The sequence below is a fragment of the Rhinatrema bivittatum genome, chromosome 7 (genome assembly GCF_901001135.1).
Source record: "Rhinatrema bivittatum chromosome 7, aRhiBiv1.1, whole genome shotgun sequence".
NCBI classification, from domain to species: domain Eukaryota; kingdom Metazoa; phylum Chordata; class Amphibia; order Gymnophiona; family Rhinatrematidae; genus Rhinatrema; species Rhinatrema bivittatum.
In genome coordinates, this window is record NC_042621.1 from 185,862,978 (window position 1) to 185,889,005 (window position 26,028).

Below are 26,028 nucleotides of genomic sequence, written 5' to 3' on the forward strand. Positions count from 1 at the left end.
AAAACTCTTGGCTTAGAAAAAGAAATACGCTTAGCTTGGCATAGGAACACTCTGATGTCTAACACGCACCAGGAACTGAGACCCAGCAACACAAAGCTGGTCTCTGGGGTAGCACTCCTGCCACTCGAAAGCCCTCTTGGACTGCTGCTGCAAAGTGGTTTGTGTGTGAGGACAGATGAAGGCTGAGGACTCAGAAGATGACTCTGGAGACATGGACAAGACGCTGAAGACTTGGACAAGACAAAGGCCCTGGACTTGGAACAAGACGAAGGCTCTGACAGAGTCTGGTGCCACTGTGCGCCCTTCACAATCCCAGGGCTAGCTGCAAACCACACCCATAGCAGAGCAGGCTCTGGACTCAAAGACTTGGAACAAGACGGAAGCTGGAACAAGAACTCCAAAGACCAAAGGGATAGGAACTTGGATTCAGGAACTTGGAGTCGGCAACCTGGAAGACTCCAAAGACTAGATCTAGCGGAAGACTCGGGTAGGATACAGACTAGGAAAAGGAAACAAAGACTTTAAAACAGGCTTGGAAGCAGGACTGAAGATTTGGACTCAGGAAACCAGGAAGATACAGGAACCAGATGAAGACCATCGATGATCACAAGCGATGGGAGTCCAGGAACAAGAAAGAGAAACCATGCAGGAAACAGGAGACTTCAGGATTGGAAGACCCTTGCAAATGCCCAAAGCAGAGTCTGAAGAGCCCTTTTATAGGGCAGCCAGGGATGATGACTTCTGAGGGCATCACCAGCTTTTCCCGTTGTAGGCCCTTTAAATGCTAAAGAGACACGCTCATGCACTTAAGCATGCCAACAGAAGCCTGAGCTGTGGCGGCAGCGTTCTGCTGCAAGAAGCCAGGAAGCAGCAGCAGGACACAGTGCCCACCTCCACAGAGGACCGGCAGCAACTTTCCCGCCGCGGGTTCATGGCAGCACGACACAGGTGGCAGCAGGAGTCGGTGGCATTGCAGGGCTGCAAGGAAGCATAGGTGGCATCGGGTGAGTCAGGCCGCTCGTGGGGCCCTTCCACGAGTGGAGTCACAACACAAAAAAGGACTTCTCCATTTTTGGACAGAGGGGATCCCTGCAGTTACTGTCCATATCAGAGACAGATGGAATCCCACTGCCATGGCCCTGTTTTGATAGCAGCAAGGGAGGGAGGGACAACTGAGCATGACAGCTGCACTGGCAGAGGAATTTTTGATATTTAAAAGGATGGAGGGAAGAAGGGAATGGGTCCTCCACATGTAGAGATATTTGGGTACTTGCCAGGTACTTGTGACTTGGATTGGCCACTGTGGAAAACAGGATACTGGGCTTGATGGACCCTTATTCTGAACCAGTATGGCATATGTTATGTTCTTATGTTATTCTTTATAAAGAAAGAGAGAGGATGGGAAGTGGATCACCACCATGCAGGGACATTTCCAAATCTTTGAAAAGATGGAGGAGGGAGGAAAAGTCACTGCCACTGAGTGGATGCATTTTCTTAATATTTTAAAAGATATATACAGGATGGAAAGGGGTCCCTGTGGCAGAGGGACATTTTTAAATATTTAAAAGTATGGAGGGAGGAGGAAGGAGGTCAAGTTACCCAGTGAGTCCATTTTTTTAATTTAAAGATTTGGAGGAAACAGGTTGGGATCTGCAGGGCACTGTTTTACATTAAGATTAAGGAGGGAGAGCAGCTGGACAAATTAAGGCCTGCTATTGCAATGCCTACATTTATCCATCCAAACTGGGTCTCACCCAGAATCTGACTGGCTAAATTTAGCTACCTAGTAAAATTTAGGGGAGCTAATTTAGCCGATTAACCCGGTCAGTTTTGAATGATTTGGATCTAGCTGGCTAAGTCCTGACTTAACCAGCTAGATCCCTTTGAACGTTGTGCTCACAGTATTATTTTGTAGGGATGTGAATCGTTTTTGAACGATTAAAATTATCATCAGATAATTTTAAAATCATCCAAAATCGTTAGAGTGCACGATACAAATCAAATGCCCACAATTTATCGTCAGGGGCATTTGTATTGTATCGTTAAATAGGGGGTGGGAAAACCGGCACACCAAAAAAACCCTAACACCCACCCCGAACCTTTAAAACAAATCCCCACCCTCCCGAACCCCCCCAAAATGTTTTAAATGACCTGGGGTCCCGGTGCGATGATGCCGGCGCGATGTCCCGCTCTCTGCCCATGGCTGCTGTGAAGAGAAATGGCGCCGGTGGCCCTTTGCCCTTATCATGTGACAGGGCAAAGGTAGCGCCGGCGCCATTTTGATTCCTAGCTCCCGATGTCACGCGTCCAGGAGATCGCTCCCGGACCCCCGCTGGACCCCCAGGAACTTTTGGCCAGCTTGGGGGGGCCTCCTGACCCCCCAGAAGACTTGCCAAAAGTCCAGCGGGTGTCCGGGAATGACCTCCTAAACTCGAATCGTTTTGCCGTACAGCAAAATGGTGCCGACCGTACGGCATGGTCGTCCGAGAGTAAAAGATCACACCGGGACCCTCCCTCTGGACCCCAGGTAATTTAAGGCATTTTGGGGGGGGTTCGGGAGGGTGGGGGATTTATTTTAAAGGGTCGGGGTGGGTTTTAGGGATGTTTTAGTGTGCCGGTTTTCCCACCCTCCTCCGACTTACACGATATTTTAAAAAACAAAACCGCGACGATAAGATTCCCCCCCCCCCCCAGCCGAAATCGATCGTTAAGTCGATCGATCACACGATTCACATCTCTATTATTTTGTTGAGTTTCCCCATTATGCTCTCCTTAGAGAATTCAGAATTGCTCCTGTGCTACCTTTCCCAGTAGAAATGATCTATACGATGAAATTTCCAGCATGGGTCATAAGACAGCATACTTTTTCCTATTAAGCTGATGTGTCCTCTCACCGAAGGGTCTCCGTTGCATTTCAAAACCTGTTAGTGACAGCCTTAGTAGGCACTGAAAACATTCCATGACAGCTGCTGTCAGATGCTTGTCTGAAATCTCTGTCCCCCTGTGCACTTTATTGCAAAAACTGTCATACATTTTTAACAAAAACAATGAGGGGTGATAATATTTCGCTGAATACATCCAGGCAGAATAACTCACTATCAACCCCTAGATGAATTTCAGATATGCCAAACTCCTCTTACATTTGCAAACCAAATTTAGGATTGGCAATACTATGAAAGACTAAATGTATGTATACAATTTTTTTTAGAGGGCTTAGACACTAACAATTTGGCCTGCTAGAATGAGATTTATAGTTTGCACGATCACAGTTCTTTAGTTTGCCTGGCCTAAAATATGAGCTAAAAATTCCAACTCTCATCCAAGAGCTTTGCTTGAAGATTATAGAACTGCTCAAACCATTCCTTGATGCGATGGTCCATATTCGAAAATCATTTTCCATATATCTAGTTGTACTGGTCTGAGTACTATATATATATAGTTTACATCCAAACAAGTGTGGATTGGTGTCTCAGCTGCAAATTGCTGGCAAATAGTGGTGGAGACTGCTCTTAGCATTATGGCAGTAAATATACTGTATAAGTAAAAATAAGCCATCCTCTGTGAAACACTGCATGTTAAAAGCTTGTGTGTGTGTGTGTGTGTGTATATATATATTTAGAGAGAGAGTCTATTTGCAGCAATGTGCTAATCCTCACTTTTTAAGAAGTATATTTTCATATATGGAGAGAAAACAAATTTCCATTCTATTTTCCTATATAAAAGTTCCCATGATCTAATATATTTCAGTGGGAGACTCGACCATCTTTCTTTTCTCTGCAAAATCTCCCTGCTTGGAGCACTTATGCGTTGGCATACATGGCATATTACAGAGCAGGAGATGCAAGTTTGAGTTTCTTGTCCAGCAGAGTCATCAAACATGATCAGGTCTATAATCTTTTCCGTAAACAGTCTGCATAGTTTGAATGCAATTTCTAAAGAGAAATAATGATAAAATACTTCCTTCATGTTCTGTTTTTCCTCTGAGTCATGATTGTGGATACCGGACATATTTCAGTGCTATGGAGAAATGTAATTAGTATTGCTAAAACAGCCTGTTTCCTGAGAGGCAGAGAGGAAGCATGAGAGGGAAAAGTTGGGGTTTGATACATAGTGAAAAAATGAAAACCTTTCTGAAAGGGTAAGAAGCCCACACAAATACAGTGGTGTGTGCTCCTACAGAAGACTGAATAATTTCTTTGAGTCAGATTAAGAATGATCATCTTTCAAGAGCCGTTTATGAGGCATTTTGGAGCACAAGCAGTAGGAACAGGGGAAATGTGCAAAAGCCCTGTTGAAATGTTTGCAGCCAGTATATTTTCTGCAGCACAAGAGAGAAACAAGGTTAATTTTTAAGGCAAAATTTGGAGCTATGGACTGTTGCCCACCATACTGGAATAACTATGCTAGCAGCCAGGTCACATTCTATATTCTTTAAAGTCTGCAAATCATTGAGAACCCATTGGTCCAATTCACAGGGGTTATGCTCGCTGATAGAAATTTGTTTTCATCTCTCTGGAGGTGTGGCAGGCATCAGAGGACAAACAGTTGACCCAGAGACCACAACTGAAAGTGGATTTTCAAGTCAAGCTACCTGTGCAACTGGCAAAACGTGGCACATTCACTTTCTCTAGTAAAATACCATATGGAGTATCAGGCAGTCTGAGTGATGAAAAAACACGGCTTGGGTGCCCTCCGCTGGTCACAAAGTGGCACACGAGTACGTAGTGAGGAATGAAGCCCCTCTCTGTGTTATTGTCCTTTACAAAAGCTCTAACGTTCCCTCTTACCAGGCACTGCTTTCGGAGTATGTGTGTGTGGGTGTGTGAGTGGGTGTGGGTGGGCATGTGGTGATTGTGATTGCTCATAGATGCTGTACATATGGTATGCATCCAATGACTGGAGAGGAATTCTGAAAGACATCCCAGTTTTTAAATCCATGATGTGAAAGCTACTATAGATAATCTGTGTTATCATTTACCTTGTCAGAGCCATAGTTTCCCAGGCAACAGCTGAAATCTTCAAAGCCCCAGCTGAAAGTTTTATTCCATAAAGGGGGAATCAGGATTTTATTCTTTTCCACAGCAAGCACACTTTTTTCTGTGTGGATTATGTGTCCGACAGCTCGTCTGAGGCCTTCTATCCCAAGGGGAGAAACAACAACAGAGGAAATGTCACAAGTCACACCTTAATATTTGTATGGGCTAATTCTTTTTCCATTGTGTGCTATACATCTATTAGTAGTGAAGCACGCAGAGCTATACATATTTCTTACAAAACTGTAATGTCTGTTGCCCTAAATCCTATTTCTCTTCCTTTTTGTCCATAACTGAGTTTGCCTATTTTTAATTTTGAATTAGAGGGATGTGCCACCAAAGCAGTTGTTTAAGAGATAAACATCTTTTGGCTATGTCAAGTCAAGCTTTGCTACTTCTCATGCTATGATACTGTCACAAGGAGGGCATATACTAAAGCACATTTAACACACACAGGTACTAATACTGCTAATGTGCTATGAATATCTTGAAAGTGGCCACATTGAGTTTTAATGTGGTTACCAATTTAAATAGGCAGATAATAGAATAATGAGCTCAATGTTGCATTACATTTACCTCTGCCTCACTGCAAAAATAACAACACTTTGTTTCAGGCTTCCCCCATGCAGGCAGAACCCCCAAACTATCTGACCCTTCTCCCCCCCCCCCCCCCAGTCAAAATCCCTCACGCCACTTTAACCCCCAAAAGTCTGATTCTCCCAGTGAAAATCCAGCCCCTTTCATCCAAAATGTCTGATTCCACCTGGTCAAGACTCATGTCCTTACCTTCCCAGCAGAAGAGAAGGAGGAGGAGAGCAGCCTACCTGGGATCTGACTCAATGTGGCCACTGTCAGAGACTTATGCTGGACTCGATAAACCTTTGTTTTGACCCAGCATGACACAACTTAAGTTCTTCTGTTCTATTTTCTTGCTCTTGCTATTTCACCAGTCCTTGCCAGAATGACATTTTAGCCACCACATAATTTGAATCACACATGCTTGGGGGGGGGGGGGGGGGGGAATTAGACAGGTAGGAGGGATGTATGAAAGTGACACTTTTGGGAGGGAACGACAAGGAAGCCCTGTGTTAGTGGCACCCCTCTTGCCCACACCCAGCAACCTGCAGCCTGTGCTCACATCAATTATTTGGTTACAGTGGGCTGCAAGTGAACACACAGAGCACTGACATGTTAAAGTGGCCATATTCAGTTTAACATGCTAATTTTAACATGGCAGCAGTCTGCATCTAATTCATTTAGGAGTAGATTTTAAAATATTGCACACGTGCGTCCATGTGCGCGCGCGCTACCCGGCACGCACACATAGACACGCAATTTTATAACATGCGAGCGTTGGCACACCCATGTTATAAAATGCCGGGTCAGCGCACACAAGGGGGGGGGGGGGAGATATTTGCAGTTATGCTTGGCGACGTATTGGGGGCTTTCCCAGTTCCCTCCCAGTCCGCTCCAATTAAGGAGCGGACCGGGAGGGAACTTCCCAACCCCCTAGCCTGACCTCCCTTCCCCTTCCCCTATCATGCCCTCCCCCATCCCAAATCCCCCCCCCCCCAAATCTTTAACTTACCTTTTGCTCCTGCTTCAGAGGAGCAAGTTGCGCGTGCTGGCACCCTGCTGGCACGCGATCCCCTGGCACAGCGGCAAAATGGCCGTTGTGCCAGGCGCCTCCAGCCCCCCCTTTCACTAACCTCAGGACTTACATACGTCCCGGAGGTTTATCCCGGGTTTTACGCGCGTAGGTGATTTAAAATCTGGCCCTTAGTAATTAGTGTGTTAAACAGTAGTTTAATATGAGTATTAGAATCAGAAGCTAATGTGATACCTGCTAGTTCCAACACAGTACTATAGACCTTCAATTTTTTTTTCCTGGGAATTTTAACGTTATAACAAAATAAATCAGTGGATAAATGACTTTTCTACTGATTTTTCTCCTGTTTGTTATAACAAAGACATTTTTCTACTGATGTTTTGTTATAATAATGAAATAACCAGGAGAAATTAAAATAAAACTGAAAATGAAGGTCCCTACACAGTACATAGATCCCTTGGTAGTGCTATGTATTTTTTGAAGGTGAAGACTTTTTCAAAACAAAAATGAAAATCATACTAAAATATGGCAATGCTTTCCTTAGCACTACTTCCGACCGCCGAACGCAGCCGTCTGCCTCCGAGCCGCGACCACGTGGCCCCGAAGTGACTTCCCCACCCTATCAGAAGCCAGAAGTCGGAAGCAGGCCAACAAAGGAAGTACAAATATTTAAAAACTGAAATCAGCGCGAATCGGAAGCCAGGTAAGAGCCCCCTTTAAATACAGGGCTCTCCCGGCCGGCATTCCTTTCGCTGCTCACCTCCTCTAGCTGCAACCAGCCCTCCAGCTCAGCGCCGCCCCGCTAGGGACTCAAGCCCCGCTGACCCGACCGCCGAACGCTGCCGTCTGCCTCCGAGCCGCGACCACGTGGCCCCGAAGTGACTTCCCCACCCTATCAGAAGCCAGAAGTCGGAAGCAGGCCAACAAAGGAAGTACAAATATTTAAAAACTGAAATCAGCGCGAATCGGAAGCCAGGTAAGAGCCCCCTTTAAATACAGGGCTCTCCCGGCCGGCATTCCTTTCGCTGCTCACCTCCTCTAGCTGCAACCAGCCCTCCAGCTCAGCGCCGCCCCGCTAGGGACTCAAGCCCCGCTGACCCGACCGCCGAACGCAGCCGTCTGCCTCCGAGCCACGCCCCCAGGAGACACTTGGCCTATCAGAGGGAGCCAAAAAAAGCCCTAAATTCTCGGCGCAGCCTTCTGGCGTCGCGCGCCCGAAGGAGCGCGACCTAAGGGGCCTGCCCCTTAGCGCGCCCCTTGGAGCGTCCCAGGTCTGAAACCGACTGTAGTCATTACTAGAACAGCACGCATCCGCAACCAAACACAGCCGACGAGCACTCGGCAGACTACAGTAGCACCACTCGAGTAAAGGTATCCCCGGAAAGGCCTGCAAGGTAAGCACCGCACAGCCTCTCCCTGTTAATTTAAACTCAGTGCCCAGACCTCTCTCCCCCATCAGTTCCTACAGGACATCACCAAACAGGATACCTCCGGCACCATAACAAGGAACCCTAAAGAACCCTACTGACTTCTGAATTCCAGTCATATCTACCCTTGAACATGTACCCTCTCACAATTCCCATCACCCACAACTACAGGTGGAGAGCACCTAAGCCCCCCACTCCACATCTCAACCGTCAACAGAGGCTCAGACCCATCATGCTGACACCCATCACACAATTTCTTGGTCTGGCTCTCTTCTCCCTCACCTTGGTGAACGCACAATCCATCTCCAAGAAAACTCATATACTCAATGACTTCCTATCTGACGCAAAACCAGACATCTGTGCCATCACAGAAACCTGGTTAAAACCCTCTGACACTGCTCTAATAAATCAGCTTCCCATCCAGACATACGACCTCCTCTCAATACCCAGACCTAAAAAAAGAGGAGGTGGTCTTCTCCTTGCATCCAAAAAAACACTAGGTCTGACACTGCAGGCCTCCAATATCCTAGCAAATATTGAATTTGCGCTATTCAACTCGAAACATCTGACAATCGGATTAATTTATGCCCCCCCCGGAACATTGGAAGCAGACCCTTCCACACTCATAGAATTAACAGCAAAACACCTTAACTCAAATAAACCGGCCATCCTGATGGGTGATTTTAATCTCCACGTAGATGTCCAACCCCATACTACTAACTGCAAAACTCTTCTCTCATCTCTCAGCAACATGGGTTTCAGACAAATTGTGACAGAACCAACCCACAAAGCAGGTCATACATTAGACCTTATCTTCATAAACGAGGGAATCTCAACCCATACCACCACAACTTGCCTACCGGTACCGTGGACAGACCACCGAATCATATCATCCGTGTTAAAGATAAATGATCTTCCCCCACAATCAACACAATCAACAACGATATCCATCAGGAAAAAATGCTCAGGAGACATACTCAGCGAACTCCTGGCCAAGGAATTAGAACAACTGGACCTCTCCAACGCCAACTCAGCAACATCATCATGGACCAACATCACTAAGAAGGTTGCAGACCAAGTGTGCCCCTTGACAACTAAACTTATCAATCCAAACAAAGACAACAGGAAACCTTGGTTCAATCAGGAATTGAAAAAACAGAAACATGATCTGAGATGCAAGGAACATAAATGGCGAAAAAACCCATCTCCAATCACCCTCCTCATCTACAAATCATGCCTCAACTCATACAGAAATGACATCAACAAAACCAAGAAAGAATTCTTCTCCAAAAAAATACACCACCTCATCTTTGATTCAAGAGCTCTTTTTTCCTATGTTTCAACTCTCACCAAACCCCCGGCGCCTACCATCCCAGACGAACAAGCTCTCAACAAAGCGAACGAACTAGCAAACTTCTTTGACAATAAAATCACCTCACTCCTAGCCCCCCTCAAGGGACCACATCCACACCCAAACTACTTAATCAACCACAGCTCACAATCATCGCACTCAACCGTTCAACAATCCTCGCACTCAACCGTCCAACAATCATCTCACGCAACAGATCAACAATCATCGCACTCCACCACCCAACAACACAACACAACCCCAGCAGTGCTCGACTCCTTTGAGCCCACAACTACATTAGAAATTGAGAACATCCTTAAGAAGATAAAACCATCCTCTCATCCTTCAGACCACATCCCCTCAAACATGCTGAGTCTGATCACTAACACCATAACTAAACCTGTAGCAGACATCATTAACTGCTCACTCTCCCAAGGCCAGGTTCCTAACCAACTAAAGTTGGCCATGCTGAAACCGCTCCTTAAAAAGCCCAACCTTCCCACTTCAGACCCAGCTAACTTCAGACCTATAGCAAACCTCCCTATGATTGCAAAAATCATGGAGAAAGTTGTTAACAAACAACTTACAGAATATCTGGACGAAAACAACATCCTCACCACAAACCAATTTGGTTTTCGTAAGACCAGGAATACTGAATCACTATTAACCTCCCTATCAGACACAATTATCTTCAACCTAGAAAAAGGCCAACCTTGCCTCCTCGCACTATTGGATCTCTCCTCTGCGTTTGACACCGTAAACCACCCATGCCTCCTGCAGCGCCTAGCTGACATCGGCGTCATAGGAGCAGCCTTCAACTGGTTCAAATCGTTTCTGGAGAACAGAACTTACAAGGTCAAGATAAATAACAAAGAGTCTCACGCCATTGAATCCAAGAGAGGGGTACCACAAGGGTCATCCCTATCTCCGACACTTTTCAATATATATCTTCTCCCGCTCTGTCACTTACTCACCAACCTCAAGCTAACACACTTCCTATATGCGGATGACATACAAATCCTCATCCCTATAGAAGACTCACTACACAAAGCCATGTCATACTGGAATAAATGCCTTTCATCCATCAACAACCTACTCGCCAGCCTCAACCTAGTCTTAAACACAAACAAAACCGAAATCCTCTTTATAGCTCCGGAAAATTATGTTCCACCCACACCTACTATAGCTAATCAACGTCCGGACACCAGCGTGCACCCCACCACGCAACAAGTAAAAGACCTGGGGGTCATTATAGACAGAAGTTTCAGCCTCAACAAATTCGTTAACAACACAACAAAAGAATGTTTCTTTAAACTACAAACCTTAAAGAAACTAAAGCCACTTCTCCAATACAGAGACTTCCGCTTGGTCCTTCAAGCCATCATATTACCGAAACTGGACTACTGCAACTCTCTCCTTCTAGGCCTACCAGCATGCACCACCAAACCACTTCAGATGGTCATGAATGCCTCAGCCAGAATTCTCTCAAATGCCAAAAAAAGAGACCATATTACCCCAATCCTGCATCATCTCCACTGGCTGCCGATTAAATACAGGATCCAATTCAAGTCCATAATGATGATACACAAGGCATTACATAACATCGCTCCACTCAACTTAACGTTTGATCTTCAGCTACACACCTCCTCGAAACCGACCAGAAGCGCGTATCAGAACAGACTTATCACCCAACCGGCGAAATCATCCCTGAGGAAACGCGCACTATCCACCGCGGGCCCATCACTTTGGAACTCACTACCTCCAGACCTCCGCATTGAACCCTGCCACACCACATTCAAAAAGAAACTCAAGACTTGGTTATTCAAACAAGCATTCCCTGAGAGCTAAGGACAGGAATAAAGTTATCATTCAGTTTTCACTCACCCCCTCGCCCATAGCATAAAACCTCCGTAGAATTCAATTCTGAATCTGTATTTACCCACACAATTATATCATGCATTTACTCACATATTACAACTATTATTTTTAACGGTTTATTTATCTATTTTACAACTATTATTTTTAACTATTTATTTATCTATTTTAACTGTTCCTTGTTCCGTTAACTTGTTTTAGTAATTGTTTTCTACATTATAAATTTGTTATAACTTGTTGCAATGTAAACCTTGTTCAATGTAAACCGCTAAATGAAGCGATAGTTTGAGTTCCTTGTAAACCGGGGTGATATGTATTCTATACAGGAACCTCCGGTCTAGAAATACTATAAATAAATAAATAAATAAATACTAACAATAGAAGACCAGCCAACAATGGCACATACAATATTACAGCTTACTGGCTACAGTGGCTGGCCCTGAAGAAGGAAGGGGAAAACTCTGAAAGGAGAAATACAGAAAAATGGTCTCTTTCATTGCAACCTTTCAGTTCATCCATCCTGAGTGTCCTCTTCCTCCACCCTCTCTTCTTATGACTACCTGCCTTGAGGAACATTATTCAGGTACAAACTATATTGATTACTGGATATTATAATCTTCCATTTTATATTATGATGTAGAATAACTCAGAGCAGTGATGTGTAGCTCATATCAATGTATAATATGGGTGACTAGGTAGGTACGCAGAGGACAATTTTCAAAGAATTTCCTCAGGTAACTATGCAGTTATCTGGGTAAATTCCTCAGGTTGAAAATTGCAATCTTGTCAGCAGGTAAAAGTTTCTGCGTATGTGAAAAGCATACGTACTGCGGAGGGAAAGGGGTGAGATGAGAGCCGGGCAGGTACCTTCTGTAAAACAGTTGAAATGTTCATGGCCTACCAATCCCAAAGTTTCAAAAAGGAAGCTCTCTGCATGGAGTTTCCCTTTGAAAGTTAGCTTGCAGGTCTTGCACCCATGGACTTGCAAGGTCCCTGTAGGGTTTGAAAATTATCCTCCACCAGAGAAAGTCATTTTCAAAGACATTTCCTCAGATAAGACAGTGCTTTACCCGCCAAAATGGCCTTTCATACAATCGCCCGCTTGTTATGCAGGTAAACTTGTACGCAGATGTCATGTATGCTCACAAGTTTACCTGAACTGAGCAGAAGCATTCACATTTCTGCATGTACTTTTTGCATTTTCTAAAATATGTGGTTAAATTTTCCTGAAAAAAAAAAATCTGCACGCACATTAGCAGCTGTCATTGCGTGCAAGTAGATTTGGTGGGATAATGTTCAAAGGGAACTTACGTGCATATGTTCACTTTGAAATTTGGTGCAACCTATCCATGTATTTGATTTTAAATTTAAGCAGGCTGTTACAAAATTACCCTTACCCTCATGATATATATTAAAATGTGATAGCAATAAATTAAATATGCAAAATACATATAAACAAAATACTGTTCAAAGTAACATTCATAGTCTAAAATATTTTGCAAAATAGAATTTTAATAAAAACAATACGCCATCTGCATTGAAGTGTCAAAAAAGGTGAACTATAAATCAAAATGATTATTCATTAATATAACTACAATGTAGGTGTCTGAATCTCTGACTTTATGACCATGTAACCCATGCACTTCTTGGGTTACCAGTAAGCCCTGGGTATTTATAGTCAGAGCAGGATGGATTTTGGGAGGTCCATGCAGATGCAGCCCCTCCTTCTGCGGGGTTTGTCATGGCCATCCCACCAGTAATGCTATGCAATAACTCCCCAGCTACAGCTGAGGAGCCAGTCCTTTGGGCTTAGTACTGAGTACAGCAAGAGGAGAGAAGTTAGATTTTTTTATTTTACAGGCCCCGCCAGCTTTAGCCAAGCAAGCTCTGTTTGTTGGTCCTGGCCAGGGTTGGTAGGGGGTTTTCCTTTCCAGTCCACTCACTAGCTGATTTGGGTTATTCCCCTCTGGGTCATTTTTTTGAATTTTTTCCCTTTAAGTATTGGGGCCTTGCTGATGCCTGTTCAGCTCCTGGCTCAGGGAATGGGGAAACCTGGGTCTGTGCCAGGGCCAGGTTAGAGAAGACCTGCCCTCCGTGAGCTTCAGTGAGGAAGGGGGTGTCAGTGACCTGCTGTGAGCCACCCCAGTGTTTTTCTGAGTTTTGTAAACCTAATTTCAAGATCCAGGAGGATGGATTGCCCTTCCTTCCTGCCGGGAGCATTAAGAATCCTGCTCCAAGGGATCCCTCCCATTAGGGGTCCTAAGGAAATAACCAGGACTGCTCCAATAACCAAGTCTGTGTCAACTAAGTGTGCGAAAAGGCAAAGCCTAACATCCAAGAAGTTATCCATCCGGTGCTTCCAAAGTACTTCCAAATCTCGGGGCGGGGGGGGGGGGGGGGGGAGAGTTTATCTTTCTGTGCAGAGGCTGCAACATTGTAGCACTGCCAGTTGGAAGGGATGGTTCTGCCCAGCTAAAGGTCACCCTACCCACCTGAGGCCCCTATTTTATCCAAGCCCTGGAGAGTAGGAATTCTCCTGGCTGGCATTTGACCTTCCTGCACAGACTGAGGAGGAAATTGTGACAAGCGAACGTCCTTGTGCTGCTGTGGATTGAGATTTGTGCTGTTTGCCTCATTTTCATCAGTTACGATTATTTTGGACACTAACACAGTGACTCCCGTTGCTTCTTCGGCACACCCAGCACATATTGGGTCAGGAATGCCATTGGTCACCACAGGGATCAGATACAGGACACACAGAAGCCACCCTTAGCACGCAGGGCCCTGGGAGTCACCTTCCCTCCCACTCGACCAAGGATCCAGGCCCTGGAAGGAAGAGTCAGGGTTCAAGCTAGCTTGGGAGAGTTCCTGTCCCCACCACGAATACAACAAATACTTTTATGGTCTCATCGGGTAGCAACCTGCACCCAGGGATGGGGTTACCATTACTATGGCTATTGACATATAAAGATGTGTATCTATTGTTTCCTATTTTGCTTTTCAAGCTCCCAAGTTCCTACTATTTTTTCCTTGCTCCTAATTACTCAGGTTATGATTCATAACTTTATGCTGTATGACATCCCAAAATTGTCTGTCCAATTTGGGAAGCACATCAAATTTCCATATTGCATTTATCAAACATGCCACTTGGTTTCGGGATGTTTAAAAATTCCTAGACTAAGAAATTTAGTTTAGTTCGAGAAGCCAGTGAACCAATCAATACTTGTGCATTTTTTAAGCTATTTCTCTAAGACATGCAAATTTCAGAAGTGTTCCATCCGGTATGAATAACCCTGTTATTTTTGCTTTGCTTAGTACATAGTGGCATGTGCAGAAGAGAAAGCAATCCAATGGTCATCTTTAGGGATGTGCAGAGGGACGCTATACATTGCATTCGGGATTCGTATTCGTCGGGGGGCAGATACGTTGCATTCGGCAAGGGGGCCCCCCGATACGTTTATACGTCAATTCTTATTCATTTCCCGGCTAAAATTAAATTAACAACCCCCCACCCTTCTGACCCCCCCCAAGACTTACCAAAACTCCCTGGTGGTCCAGCAGGGGGTCCAGGAGCCATCTCCTGCACTCAAGCCTCAGCTGCCGGTATTCAAAATGGCGCCGATAGCCTTTGACCTACTATGTCACAGGGGCTACCGGTGCCATTGGTCAGCCCCTGTCACATGGTAGGAGCAATGGATGGCCGGCACCATCTTGTGCTCCTACCTCCTGCACTCGGGCCGTTGGCGGTCGGCCCCTGTGACATAGTGAGGGCAAAGGCTATCGGCACCATTTTGAATACTGGCAGCTGACGGCCCGAGTGCAAGAGGTCGCTCCCGGAGCCCCGCTGGACCACCAAGAACATTTGGCAAGTCTTGTGGGGGTCAGGAGGGTCCCCTGGCCATCCATTGCTCCTACCATGTGACAGGGGCTGACCAATGGCACCGGTAGCCCCTGTGACATAGTAGGTCAAAGGCTATCGGCGCCATTTTGAATACCGGCAGCCGAGGGTTGAGTGCAGGAGATGGCTCCCAGACCCCCCGCTGGACCACCAGGGAGCTTTGGAAAGTCTTGGGGGGGTCAGGAGGGTGGGGGGTTTGTTTAAATTCGCTCCTTTAGGCGGCCAAATAATTCGGCGAAGATTTGTTGTATTCGTGGGGAATCGTGATACGTTTCGCTTCCCCACAAATAAAACGAATATGGCCCTATACGTTGCGGATTGCCAATTCGTAGGGAACGAATGCACAACCCTAGTCATCTTTACAGAACCTGGTAGTTTACATATGAGTTCAGATCATAATGTAACACTGTCTGACAGTTTTCTTCAGATATTAATGAAAAATAAATTCTTGACATAACATTTGAAATACCTTTCATTGCAACTGGAGTGGGTTTCAGACTCTGTGGCATGTAAAAGAATGGCAGAATGTTTCTGCCTGAATTAGAAGAGGAGGCTGCTTCCTTCCCTTGCACATTCCTGGTTGGATGAGATTTATTAAAAAGCTGGAAAAAAACAAGCAAATTATATATGTATGCCAAAAAGGAACAGGATTAAACTGAGCAAAACATTAATGTATTGACATTAATGCTAGAGATCTAATTTTACATTTTTTCTTCTTCATAAGTGAAATTACACTAGTGAATCACAAAAGTCCCATTTGTTGTTTAAGTTTATTTTGGTACTTATGGATGCATGCTTAAACATATCTTGTTCTTTCTATTGTCACTATCTCCTACCATATATTGCTGCACACAGACACACATCTACAAATATACATACATGCACATGCTGAGAGTTGCATTTATTGAAAGATGTTAAGCAGAAAAATCCATAAAAATTAAGACTAATCCCTTAAATTTTAATTGAACTCTAATGGTCCATAATTCACATATCCCCTGTATTCTAATACATCTGTTTACACATACATTTCCATGACTTCCACATCTATGCTCTTTCATAGGTACTGATGCTTCTCTGTAGCTTCGGGTGTCCTCCGAGTTGTATCTGTTATCCTTCAAACACTTCTGTGGCTCCCAATGCCCCATCCTGTTTCATGCTGCCCAATAATTTCTGATCTCCCCTATTTCATGGCTTCTGCTGTCCACATATGTTCTACTTCGGGGTGTGAACCCTTGGTCCAGCGAGGCACGTAAGTCCGGTTGCTGGAAGGCGAGGCCTCGTCTGGAACTCTCCTCAGACGGCGGGGCCGGAGATCTGGATGCAGGCGCCTCCTGCAGGTCATGGGGTCCAGATAGCTAAAGCCTCCTGCCGGTTGTAGGATCCAAAACGTCTCCAAGGAATCATGGAAGATAAAGCTGAGCTGGCGCCTCCAGCAGGTCATGGGATCCGAGACGTCTTGGATGAGTCGTGAAAGGTAAAGATGAGCTGGCGCCTCCAGCAGGTCATGAAGTCGAAGAAGAGTAGTCCAGACGGAGCGGAGGCAGAGGAGAACCAAAGCCGGTCCAGAAGTCGAAAACCAAGAATACCTCACAGCCGGTCCAGGGGTCGGAAAACCAAAGGGAACACTGCAGCCAGTCCAGGGGTCGAGAGCCAGAGAGTATACCAGAGCCGGTCCAGGGGTCGAGAGCCAGAGAACAACTGAAGCCAGTCAGGAATCGAGAACCAGAAGACACCGCAGCCAGACAGGAGTCGAAACGGAGGATCAGACGCAGGAACCAACGCAGGAACAAACCAGGAGCCCAGAAGAAGTCAAGGCAAGATCTGAGGAGCAGACCTTGCCTTTAAATAGTTCCCTCCAGCCGGTACACCAAGGGAGAGCCAATCCCTGAGGCAGGAAAGACTTCTGCAGCGAATCCCCTGCTGCCACGTAGTCTCTGGAGGGGGCGGAGCCAGCGACCCGGAAGGAGGATGACGCCGTGGCCATGTTGTGCGGGGCGAATCGCGGCCCCGATCCCTCGACCCAGCACCTCCTCAGCAGAAACGCGGCGGTCTGCCGCGCAGGTAGGGAACAGCTTCTGATTGCGGCTTGCCGCCGCCGCGCTTCATAACAACATAATCTTCAATGATTTCTTATTATGGTTATCTCAGTTCATGTCTTCCCTAAAATGCTATCTATCTATCTATCTACAGTATATGCCCTCCAGTTCATTGGATGCATCTGTTCTATAAATTCTGATATCCCAAGTACTGTTCCCTGACACCTGATATTAGATCCCAATGAATGTTGTTTGATGACTTTAATGCAATATTTTTCCATTTCTTTCTAGTATTCTGCATCTTCTTCAACAAAGTCTAATATCCCATGCCCTTATATGGTTCCAGATACCCACACTCCTTCCATGCAAGCTGATGTCAGCATGTCCTTCTATAACATCTACCTCTGTTCCCTCCCATGATGTTTAGTGCCTTTGTGCTCTATAATTAAACCATCAATTCTGGAAGATCAAAAAGAAGAAAATAAAACTAAAAAGGATTCTCATCCTATTATGGTCTCCATGCTCATTTATCAATGGTAAAATGTATGTGAAAAAGATAAAGTAAATTCAACTTAAGAACATATGATGTGCCATATTGTGTCAGACCATACGCTCGTTGGTCTGTCTCCAACAGTGGCCAATCCAGGTGACTAGAACATTCCCAGCAGATCCCAGCTTTAATCAGAAACACTTTTCATACATACCAATATGTCTATTTTTTTAAAAATAGTCATTTTTATGCAGTATTGCTGCATACTGAATAAAGATCTTAATTTGATTATAACAAATAAATATAAGGGAAGAAAGCTTTTCATGGTACCTGTTTTGGAATCTGTCCAAAGCTATTGACAAATCCAAGAATAGTACTTTTAATGAGAGGGTCTGTAATGTTGTTGAGATCCATCTTGTCTCCGTAGAAATAAGGGTGAAAGACATTAACATTTTCCACTGCTGCAGATCCATATTGCTTAGAGCCAAATATCAGATCAATCCAGTGGTGCAGGTTTGCACTAACATAGTCACTTTCCAATGCCTGAAAGTGAAACACAGAAGTTTATTCAATAACACATGAATCCATTATAAATTAAAGGAGTTATACCCTGCTTTAGCACAAAAAGATATGAGTCAGAAAATGTAAAGAACTGCTTCCAATATTAGATTACCTGTTATAGCTATGGGGAAAGCCTAATCTCTCATTTCGATGACAAGCAAGCTAGAGAGTGAGGTAACAATAGAAGGAAATTATTATCTAGTACCTGCAAGCAGTACATCCTACTTCAGGCCAGGCTATATGCAATGTCCATTCTGGGAAATGAATACTTCAGCGACATGCTATGGACCCATGGCATCCATTGTGGTTCCAGTATAATACAGTAGTATCAAAACAATGAGATGTGTGAATGTTTCATGATGTCTAGTTTCCTTCTTTTGTGCAAAGTAGGGTGATGCCATGTTAATCCATTTGAATGCATAGAAATAAAGATATTTGGTACATGGTTATGACTACAAGCCAAAGGGTAGGGTAGGTTCATAATGCTCAATGACATCACAATGTGGGTAGGTGTATTATATGTTGTACCTTGCTTAGGGTGTTTGTACAAGTCAAGCAGGCTAGAAATGTGTTTAATGCACAAACAAACAATCAGGGTCATTCATCATTTTGCCATAAGGGCTTTAATGCCTGCATTAGGGCCCTAACGCAACATGTGTCAATATGCAAATTATGTATTAGTTATTCATGTGGGAGGAGTTAGGGTAGAGTTTATGCTAATGTTTGGCAATTAACAACAAATGCAATAGAATAATATGCATGAGGGGCTGGGGGTACTGAAGGCTTGGGGAAGCAGTTAAAGATACACCGTTTCAGGAACATACACCACAGTACACACCTGTCACCAACTGGTGTCATTAGGAGTGCTGAAAGTTGAAAGAAAAGTAAATGTGTTGACTGTCTATTGTCAAGCCTTCAACACCCCCCAACCCCTCCCCCCAGTTTAAAGTTCTCCCTGTTACACTGTTATAAATAGTAAACAGACCCATTCATCCAGTTTCTCTCTCTCTGTCTCAATAAAACCCCTTTTCCTTATTGTAGGCATTAGGCCTGCACAATTTATAGGAACGATTACAACTGAACCATCCTGTTTCCCTACAGGAAGTAAAAGGGGGAGAGGGAGGGAAACTTGTAGAGGGCAGAATAAATAGAAAGACTCACAGGCATGATGATCATATACAGCTGGTTTCCCTGTAGGAAACTATGGCTAAAGAGCACTTTTTTTCCCCATCTGGATAAACTGAATAATATAGAAAGACACATTCACTCATTAAAAGAGGGAAAACGTTCTCCAAATGAAGAGAATGTATAATTAGAAACTGAAAATTGCCATCAAGTTTTCAGATTTACAGTAAAATCTTCACTGGGTAGTTATGTAAGACAAAGTGGTAATTTTCAATTATTAATATTTTTATTTTAAGTGCCCAGGTTTCTTTTTTGTAATTTATAGCCTATTTGTTTTTGTTCTTTTTGAAGTATGGAAAGCACAGCACATACTTTGTTTCTGCTGGAGTCCTAGTGAGTGCTTTCATTTTCTGCCTTTATAAGCTGCACTAATTGGCCACAGTGGACACAGTGACTGCTGAGGGGTGAAGCAGGCTTTGTGTGTAAGATGGGATACAGTAACACAGCCCATCAATGTTACTCTCATTGCCCGTACTGGCTGTGGTGTGCGTGTTTTCTCAAGAGTGACTTATTCTGTAAAAGGGAAGTGCCCTATATGACATGAAGGTTGCCACTCATCACATCTCTGATGTCCTCCTCTGGCATTTTTCCTTTTTCTTCACTGCTTGCAATCAGACTAAGGTACTGAAAGTATTTCACAGTTTCAATGGGCAAAGGACAATTTAAACGAAAATGGAGGGGAATGGAACCAACCAGAGGAGCTGAAGAGTTAGAAAAGGAAGGAGAGCATTTTCTTTACCATACGAGCAGAGAAACATTATTTTGATTTCTTTTCTTTTCCGCCCCCCTCTCTTTTTGCACGCTCCCACTCCAGCTGGCATGCCCGGGTTCAGGTGTGCGCTCACCAGAGAAGCCTCAGCACCGCTCCGTCAGCCAGTAGCAGTTGTGGTATTAGTTGCAGTTACCTTTCGAGCCTTTCCATGACCTCTGCAGTGGGCCCGATGTTTTGCTGCGGCTTGAGTCGCAGGCACTGCCCATTCTGACTCATTTCTCTAAGTTCTTAATTCACAAAACTCCCTCCTATTCTAAGAAATAAGTAAAACCTGCCATCTCAGGGGCTGATAACCTAAAGTAAACTAAAGTAAGATAAAAAAAAAAATCCTATTTACAAAAATGCAGTAAACATACGCAGCAATGTGCATTATTGCAGTTTACTTAATGCGCAATTCACTAATAACTTTATGCCCTTTAAAAACGTACGTTAATGCATGTTTTTAATGTGATACCCTTAATTGCACCTCTAGGGATATAGCTAGTTTTGTGTTATTGGCAGAAATATTGTGGATTTTTGGGACAACGTGATTTTCCTTATATTTAAATTAGTAATTTTGCATGTTTTTTCATATTAGCAACTAATTTACATTTTTTAATGCATTACTGAGCTTTAATGGTGAAATCTTCACGTTAACATTAATGCAAAATGTTTTCATTTGGTGGTATTGCAGGCATTTAACACAAATTAACACTTGAATTAGTGTTAATACAGCTTAGTAAACAGGACCCTGGTATGTACTAAGAAAAATATATACAGAACTCAGTCATGCTCTACATATAATTAACTGGGTCATTATCTATGTGCTAATTTGCCCAAAGGTCTGGTTAGCATGGAGAAATTCCATCTTTGGCAGCCTGATCAATTTATAAATATGCTTTCCTCCCATTCCATGTCTATGGGGGAAAAAAAAGCTTAGTGAATCAGGTCCTAAATCTCCAGTACTGTCCCAGGATCTCTCTAATGTTGAGCTTGCTGAAGTGCCCAGAACAACTGAGAATTCATATAATGTACTGGAACCTACAGAAAAATCAGGACATCACCTGTTATATTCCTGAAAAATCTCAAGCAGAGATCTTAAAATCTCTGAAGGTATAACTATTGTAACAGTTTGACGCAGGGCTGTGAGAATATGTAAGTTGCACTTTCACAGATGTTTGCAACCATTAGGAGGGCAAGTTTCATAGGCGTTTCCATGGGCAACACGGTGTTTTATGTGCAAAAACAGACTCTTTGAAAATGACCTAACCTTTGCATATGGAAGTACACATGTAGTGCCAGCACACCATACTTCTATGCACAGAGAGAGGATGCATTCCTGGGGGCCCATTGGGTAGGGGCTAGAAACTGACACATGCACACACACAGTTACGTGCACATACGTTCGCATGTGTGTGGAGTTAGGCTGAAAGACGTACCGGTAACTGCAGAACTGCGCACGGACTTTTTCCAATCTAATTTTCAAAGCCTGAGTTTTCCCTTTCAAAACTGGCATAAAGTTTGCAGGTAAAGAATGCCTACAGACTTCACACTTCTGTGCAGTTTGAAAGTTGCTCTCAAAAGTTTGTACATACAGTGTCTGCCATCCTAAAGTATCAGTACTCTGCTTTTGGAACATGGATCAACTTGTGATTTTGTGGGAATTTGCTACTGCTGATTTCAATACAATCAGATAAATTTAACTGACAGAACTGTTTATTCAGAAGTCATCTTCACCCTTAGCCAATACGAGTCTGGGTACATTTTAGTGAATTTCAGCGAATATTGGTAGATCAAAATTAATCTTTTGCACATTTTCTGATGACAAAATGTTATGTTGAATTTATGGATGTTAAGAAACAGGAGAAACTGGCAAAAATAATCAATACTGTACCATTTAATCATTCAAAATTGATCTTAGGCAAAAAAGGATGCAACAGTTTTCTTGTTTTGTTAGCAAAGATATGTGAACAATTCAAACCTGATGCATGATGCATCAAAGGAAATTTCAGATTTTCCTCCAGATTAGGGGAAAATACAAAGTGAGTCTGAAAACAACAACATTGATCCAACAAATGTGAAGAATTTCCACCTAGCTGATGAAATCATGTCAAATTTTAGAACTTTTAGTAAAATAAATAAATACAAGTTTGTTGACTCAATTCACTAAAACTGAAATTGTTTCCAGTTGGTAGACTTGTTTGGCAAACCTGAAGAAGTTGCATATCTCTGTTGCATTGCCATTCAATTGAAAATAGTTTTAACACAAAACAAATATGGTCTTGCATGGTAATCTGAGATCCTTTGATCAGAATACATAGTAACATACATAATAACATAGTATTGACGGCAGAAAAGGCCCAAATGGGCCATCCAGTCTGCCCAGCAAGCTTGTTAAGGTAGTATCTGCCTTGCTGTGCAGGTTACCCCCATGTTTCTCTTAAGGGAAGTATGATGAGGTGGGATGGTACAGCCACACAAGAAAAGGAAACATGTCAATCCACACGAGGATGAGAAAAATATTTACTGAATACCTGGGTAATCCCACACCTAGGAAAGAGAAGTCAGACAGATGGGTGCCACCCTGTAGAGTGACAGACAGAGAATGGAATATATGATGGGGTGAAAGGAGTCAGCCTCCATGAAAAGGGAAAGAGGAGGGGATACCCAAGTCTTCATGGAAACAGGAATAGTAAATGAGAGAGAGTGGAGGCAGGCAGGGGGGAAGGAGGAGATGGAATTCCCTCCTGCAGGGAGTCAGGAGGAAGGGGAGTTAACTCAGATGCGGAGGGAAGAACATCCAGAGGATCCCCATGGAAACTGAGGAGTGAACCCAAGAATAGAATATGGGTTACAAAAGGAAGTAAGAAGGCCTACAATAAGGTATAGCACAAGTTATAATAGAACCGATTTTGTTTCTGTCAGAGGTTGTGGTTTTCCTGAATGTGAAAACTAAGAAAAAGGACTTAGGAAGAGTGACACACTATCACAGGAGGGTGAAGGCAAACAACCCAGCTTCTATAAGGAGTGGGTTATTTGGTGCAGTGCTGTACATGGTCTAAGTGAGCCTGGGAAACTCAAAAGGAAAAGACCTGATTGTTTTGGGACTATAGACTGTTGAGTTTGGTTTTTTTTGTTTGTTTTTTTTTCAGTTGTGCACGGCTGTATTTGGGTAAGTGAACCTGGGAAACTCAGAGGGAAAAAACCTAAGGGGTAGATTTTTAAAGTTATGCGCAACTCAGCACGAACAAATATACGCCCGATTTTATAACATGTGCGCACTGCCATGTGTTTCCAGCAATTTGAGCTTATAGAACAGAGGGCATATGTACTTTAGGTTGTGTCCTAGAAATACATTAATAACTGTTTAATATGTCATACATTTTCCTAAATGACGCTGGTTCAGAGGACTCGGCCATGCCCCCGGGCTGGCGCCAAGCCCACAGCCCCACCCCCGAACACCCCCGAATGCCATGCCACCCCGGCATGCCCCCGACACGCCCCCAAGCAAAGCCCCGGGACTTACGCGCATCCCGGGGCTTTGCACGCACCGGCAGCCTATGCAACATAGGCACGCCGGCGCACAAGTCCCCTGCGCGTGTAAAGCCGGCTGGATTTATGCGTGCAGGGCTTTTAAAATCTGTCCCTAATTGTTTTGGGACTATAGACTGTTGAGTTTGTTTTCTTCATTTGTGCACTACTGTGCTGGGGGCTAAGCAAGCCTGGGAAGTAAACAAGAAAGGAAAGCCAATTGCTATGGCTCGAGACAGTTGGGGGTTTTCTTGTTGTTGTCTTTTCACACTGTTCCCAGCCAACTCGCAAGCGGGAAAGCTTTAACCTTTCAGAAAGAAAGTGAGACAATTCTCACTCATATCCCTGAAGAGACTTCATCAGAGAGCTGAGGACATGACAGGTAGTAACTGCCACTCTATGCAGTTATCCCCAAGATTTAGGATAAGGGTAGTAATATTTACAATCAAAACTAAGCAACTATCGAACTCATAAAAATTACTGCTTGCAACATTTTTACTGAGTGAGGAGCCTTCTGGAAAATTCACGCAATGCTGCTTAACTTGCTTTGCTTTTGGACTTGGCTGTAGAAGTAGTCCTGTGCTTTTTCCCTTATGTTTGCATATCAGTACCTCAGACCATAAAAGTCATGGGTCATGGCCTGGGTTAGTTGTCATCTGAATCAAATTCCCCTCCCCACCATTGAAGTAGAGAGTGATGTTGCAGTTGAGTCAAAAGCATCAAGGCTTATTGGTTAAGGATAGTAATCCCCATGCCTTCTATCAAAGGTAGTAACTGCTCCTTCGTGCAGGTTATCCCCATGTTTATCAGTACCCTAGACCTCATTGGGGGTCCTCATCGGTGGTTGTCTGAATCCAATTCCCCTTTTTCCTTCTCTGCCATTGAAGTGGAGCGCAATGTTGCAGTTGCATCAAAAGAATCAAGGTTTATTGGCTAAGCATAGTAATCCCTATGCCTTCTGTAAAGGGTAGTAACTGCACCCTTTTCTTCATTTCCATCCTTTAGCCTTAAGGGATCCACATTGTTTATCCCATGCCCCTTTGAATTCTTTGACTGTTTTCATCTTCACTCCCTCCTCTGGAAGGGTATTCCAGGCATCTACCACCCTCTCTGTAATGAAATATTTCCTGATGTTGGCTCTGAGTCATCCTTCCTGGAGTTTCATTTCATGACTCTTAGTTCTACTGTTTCCTTTCCAACAGAAAAGGTTCAAAGTTCATGCATCATTAAAACTTGTCAGATATCTAGACCAGTCCTCCTTAAGGATCAGCTGTGCAAGAGGTACCTCTCATACCAATGCTCATAATCAAGATCCCTTTTGAAAGGGCAGGCATGGACTTTGTGAGACAGTAGAGCATAGAGAGATCTACTCAAGGAAGTAAGTACATCCTCATCATTTTGGACTATGCCACAAGATATCTGGAGGTAGTACCACTTCAGAATATGAAGACCCCAATGGAAGCGACTGCCCTAATGGAGGCTTTTTCATACCTTGGCTGCCCAAGGAGATCCTGATGGATCAGGGAACTCTATTCATGTCCAAGGTAATGAAACAACTCTGCACCTTGCTCAAGGTAAAAATTCTGTACTTCGGTGTTTTATCTGCAGCCAGATGGTTTCGTCGAGCGCTTCAATCAGACGCTCAAACAATGGTGAGGAAATTTGTGGATGAAGACGGCAAGAACTGGGACACATTGCTACCCTACATGCTGTTTGCAATCCGCAAAGTGCCACAGAGCTCAATGGGGTTTCCCCCTTTTGAGTTATTGTATGGGTGGAGGCTGAGAGGAATCTTAGACATAGCTCGTGAGACTTGAGAAGATGAAGGGAACCCCAGGCAGAACCTTGTTGATGTTCTCCATGTGCAGGATCCCTTAAAAAAGGCTAGGAAGGTAGCTTGCCTATGCTTAGAGAAAGCTCAGGGTATCAAACCTGAGGTTACAATCATGCCATGGTCCAAAGAGTACTCCAGCCAGCGGACCACATTTTTGTTCTCCTCCCACCTTCTGAAAGCAAGATGTTAGCCTGTTGGCAAGGACAATATGAAGAAGTTCCACAGGTGTGTGGAGTGGTACAAGAGGAAGAGTTTGGTCCAGAGGTTGGACATGAAGTGGACCAAACCCAGATTCCTTTCAGAGAGCAGCTGTCTACCAGATAGACAGCTGACTTAAAGCAACTGGTGAAACAAAACAAGAAGGTATTTTTGAACCTACTAGGTCGTACCGACCTGGTGCAGCATGATATCATGCCTCCTGGAGTTTGTGGTATGGCAATGATCCAATTG

At 44.0% G+C, this 26,028-nt stretch overlaps 1 protein-coding gene across 2 annotated transcripts in view; it reads right to left on the minus strand.

Annotated features, from left to right (window-relative positions):
• WDFY4 (WDFY family member 4) overlaps positions 1-26,028 on the minus strand; it is a 746,928-nt gene that overhangs the window by 47,259 nt on the left and 673,641 nt on the right. For both annotated transcript variants that reach the window (XM_029609624.1, XM_029609625.1), the window contains 3 exons: positions 18,047-18,259; positions 15,660-15,792; positions 4,979-5,136 (listed from right to left, as the gene is read on the minus strand). In XM_029609624.1, the coding sequence (XP_029465484.1) occupies positions 4,979-5,136; positions 15,660-15,792; positions 18,047-18,259 (504 nt within the window). The remainder of the gene's footprint in view (positions 1-4,978; positions 5,137-15,659; positions 15,793-18,046; positions 18,260-26,028) is intronic.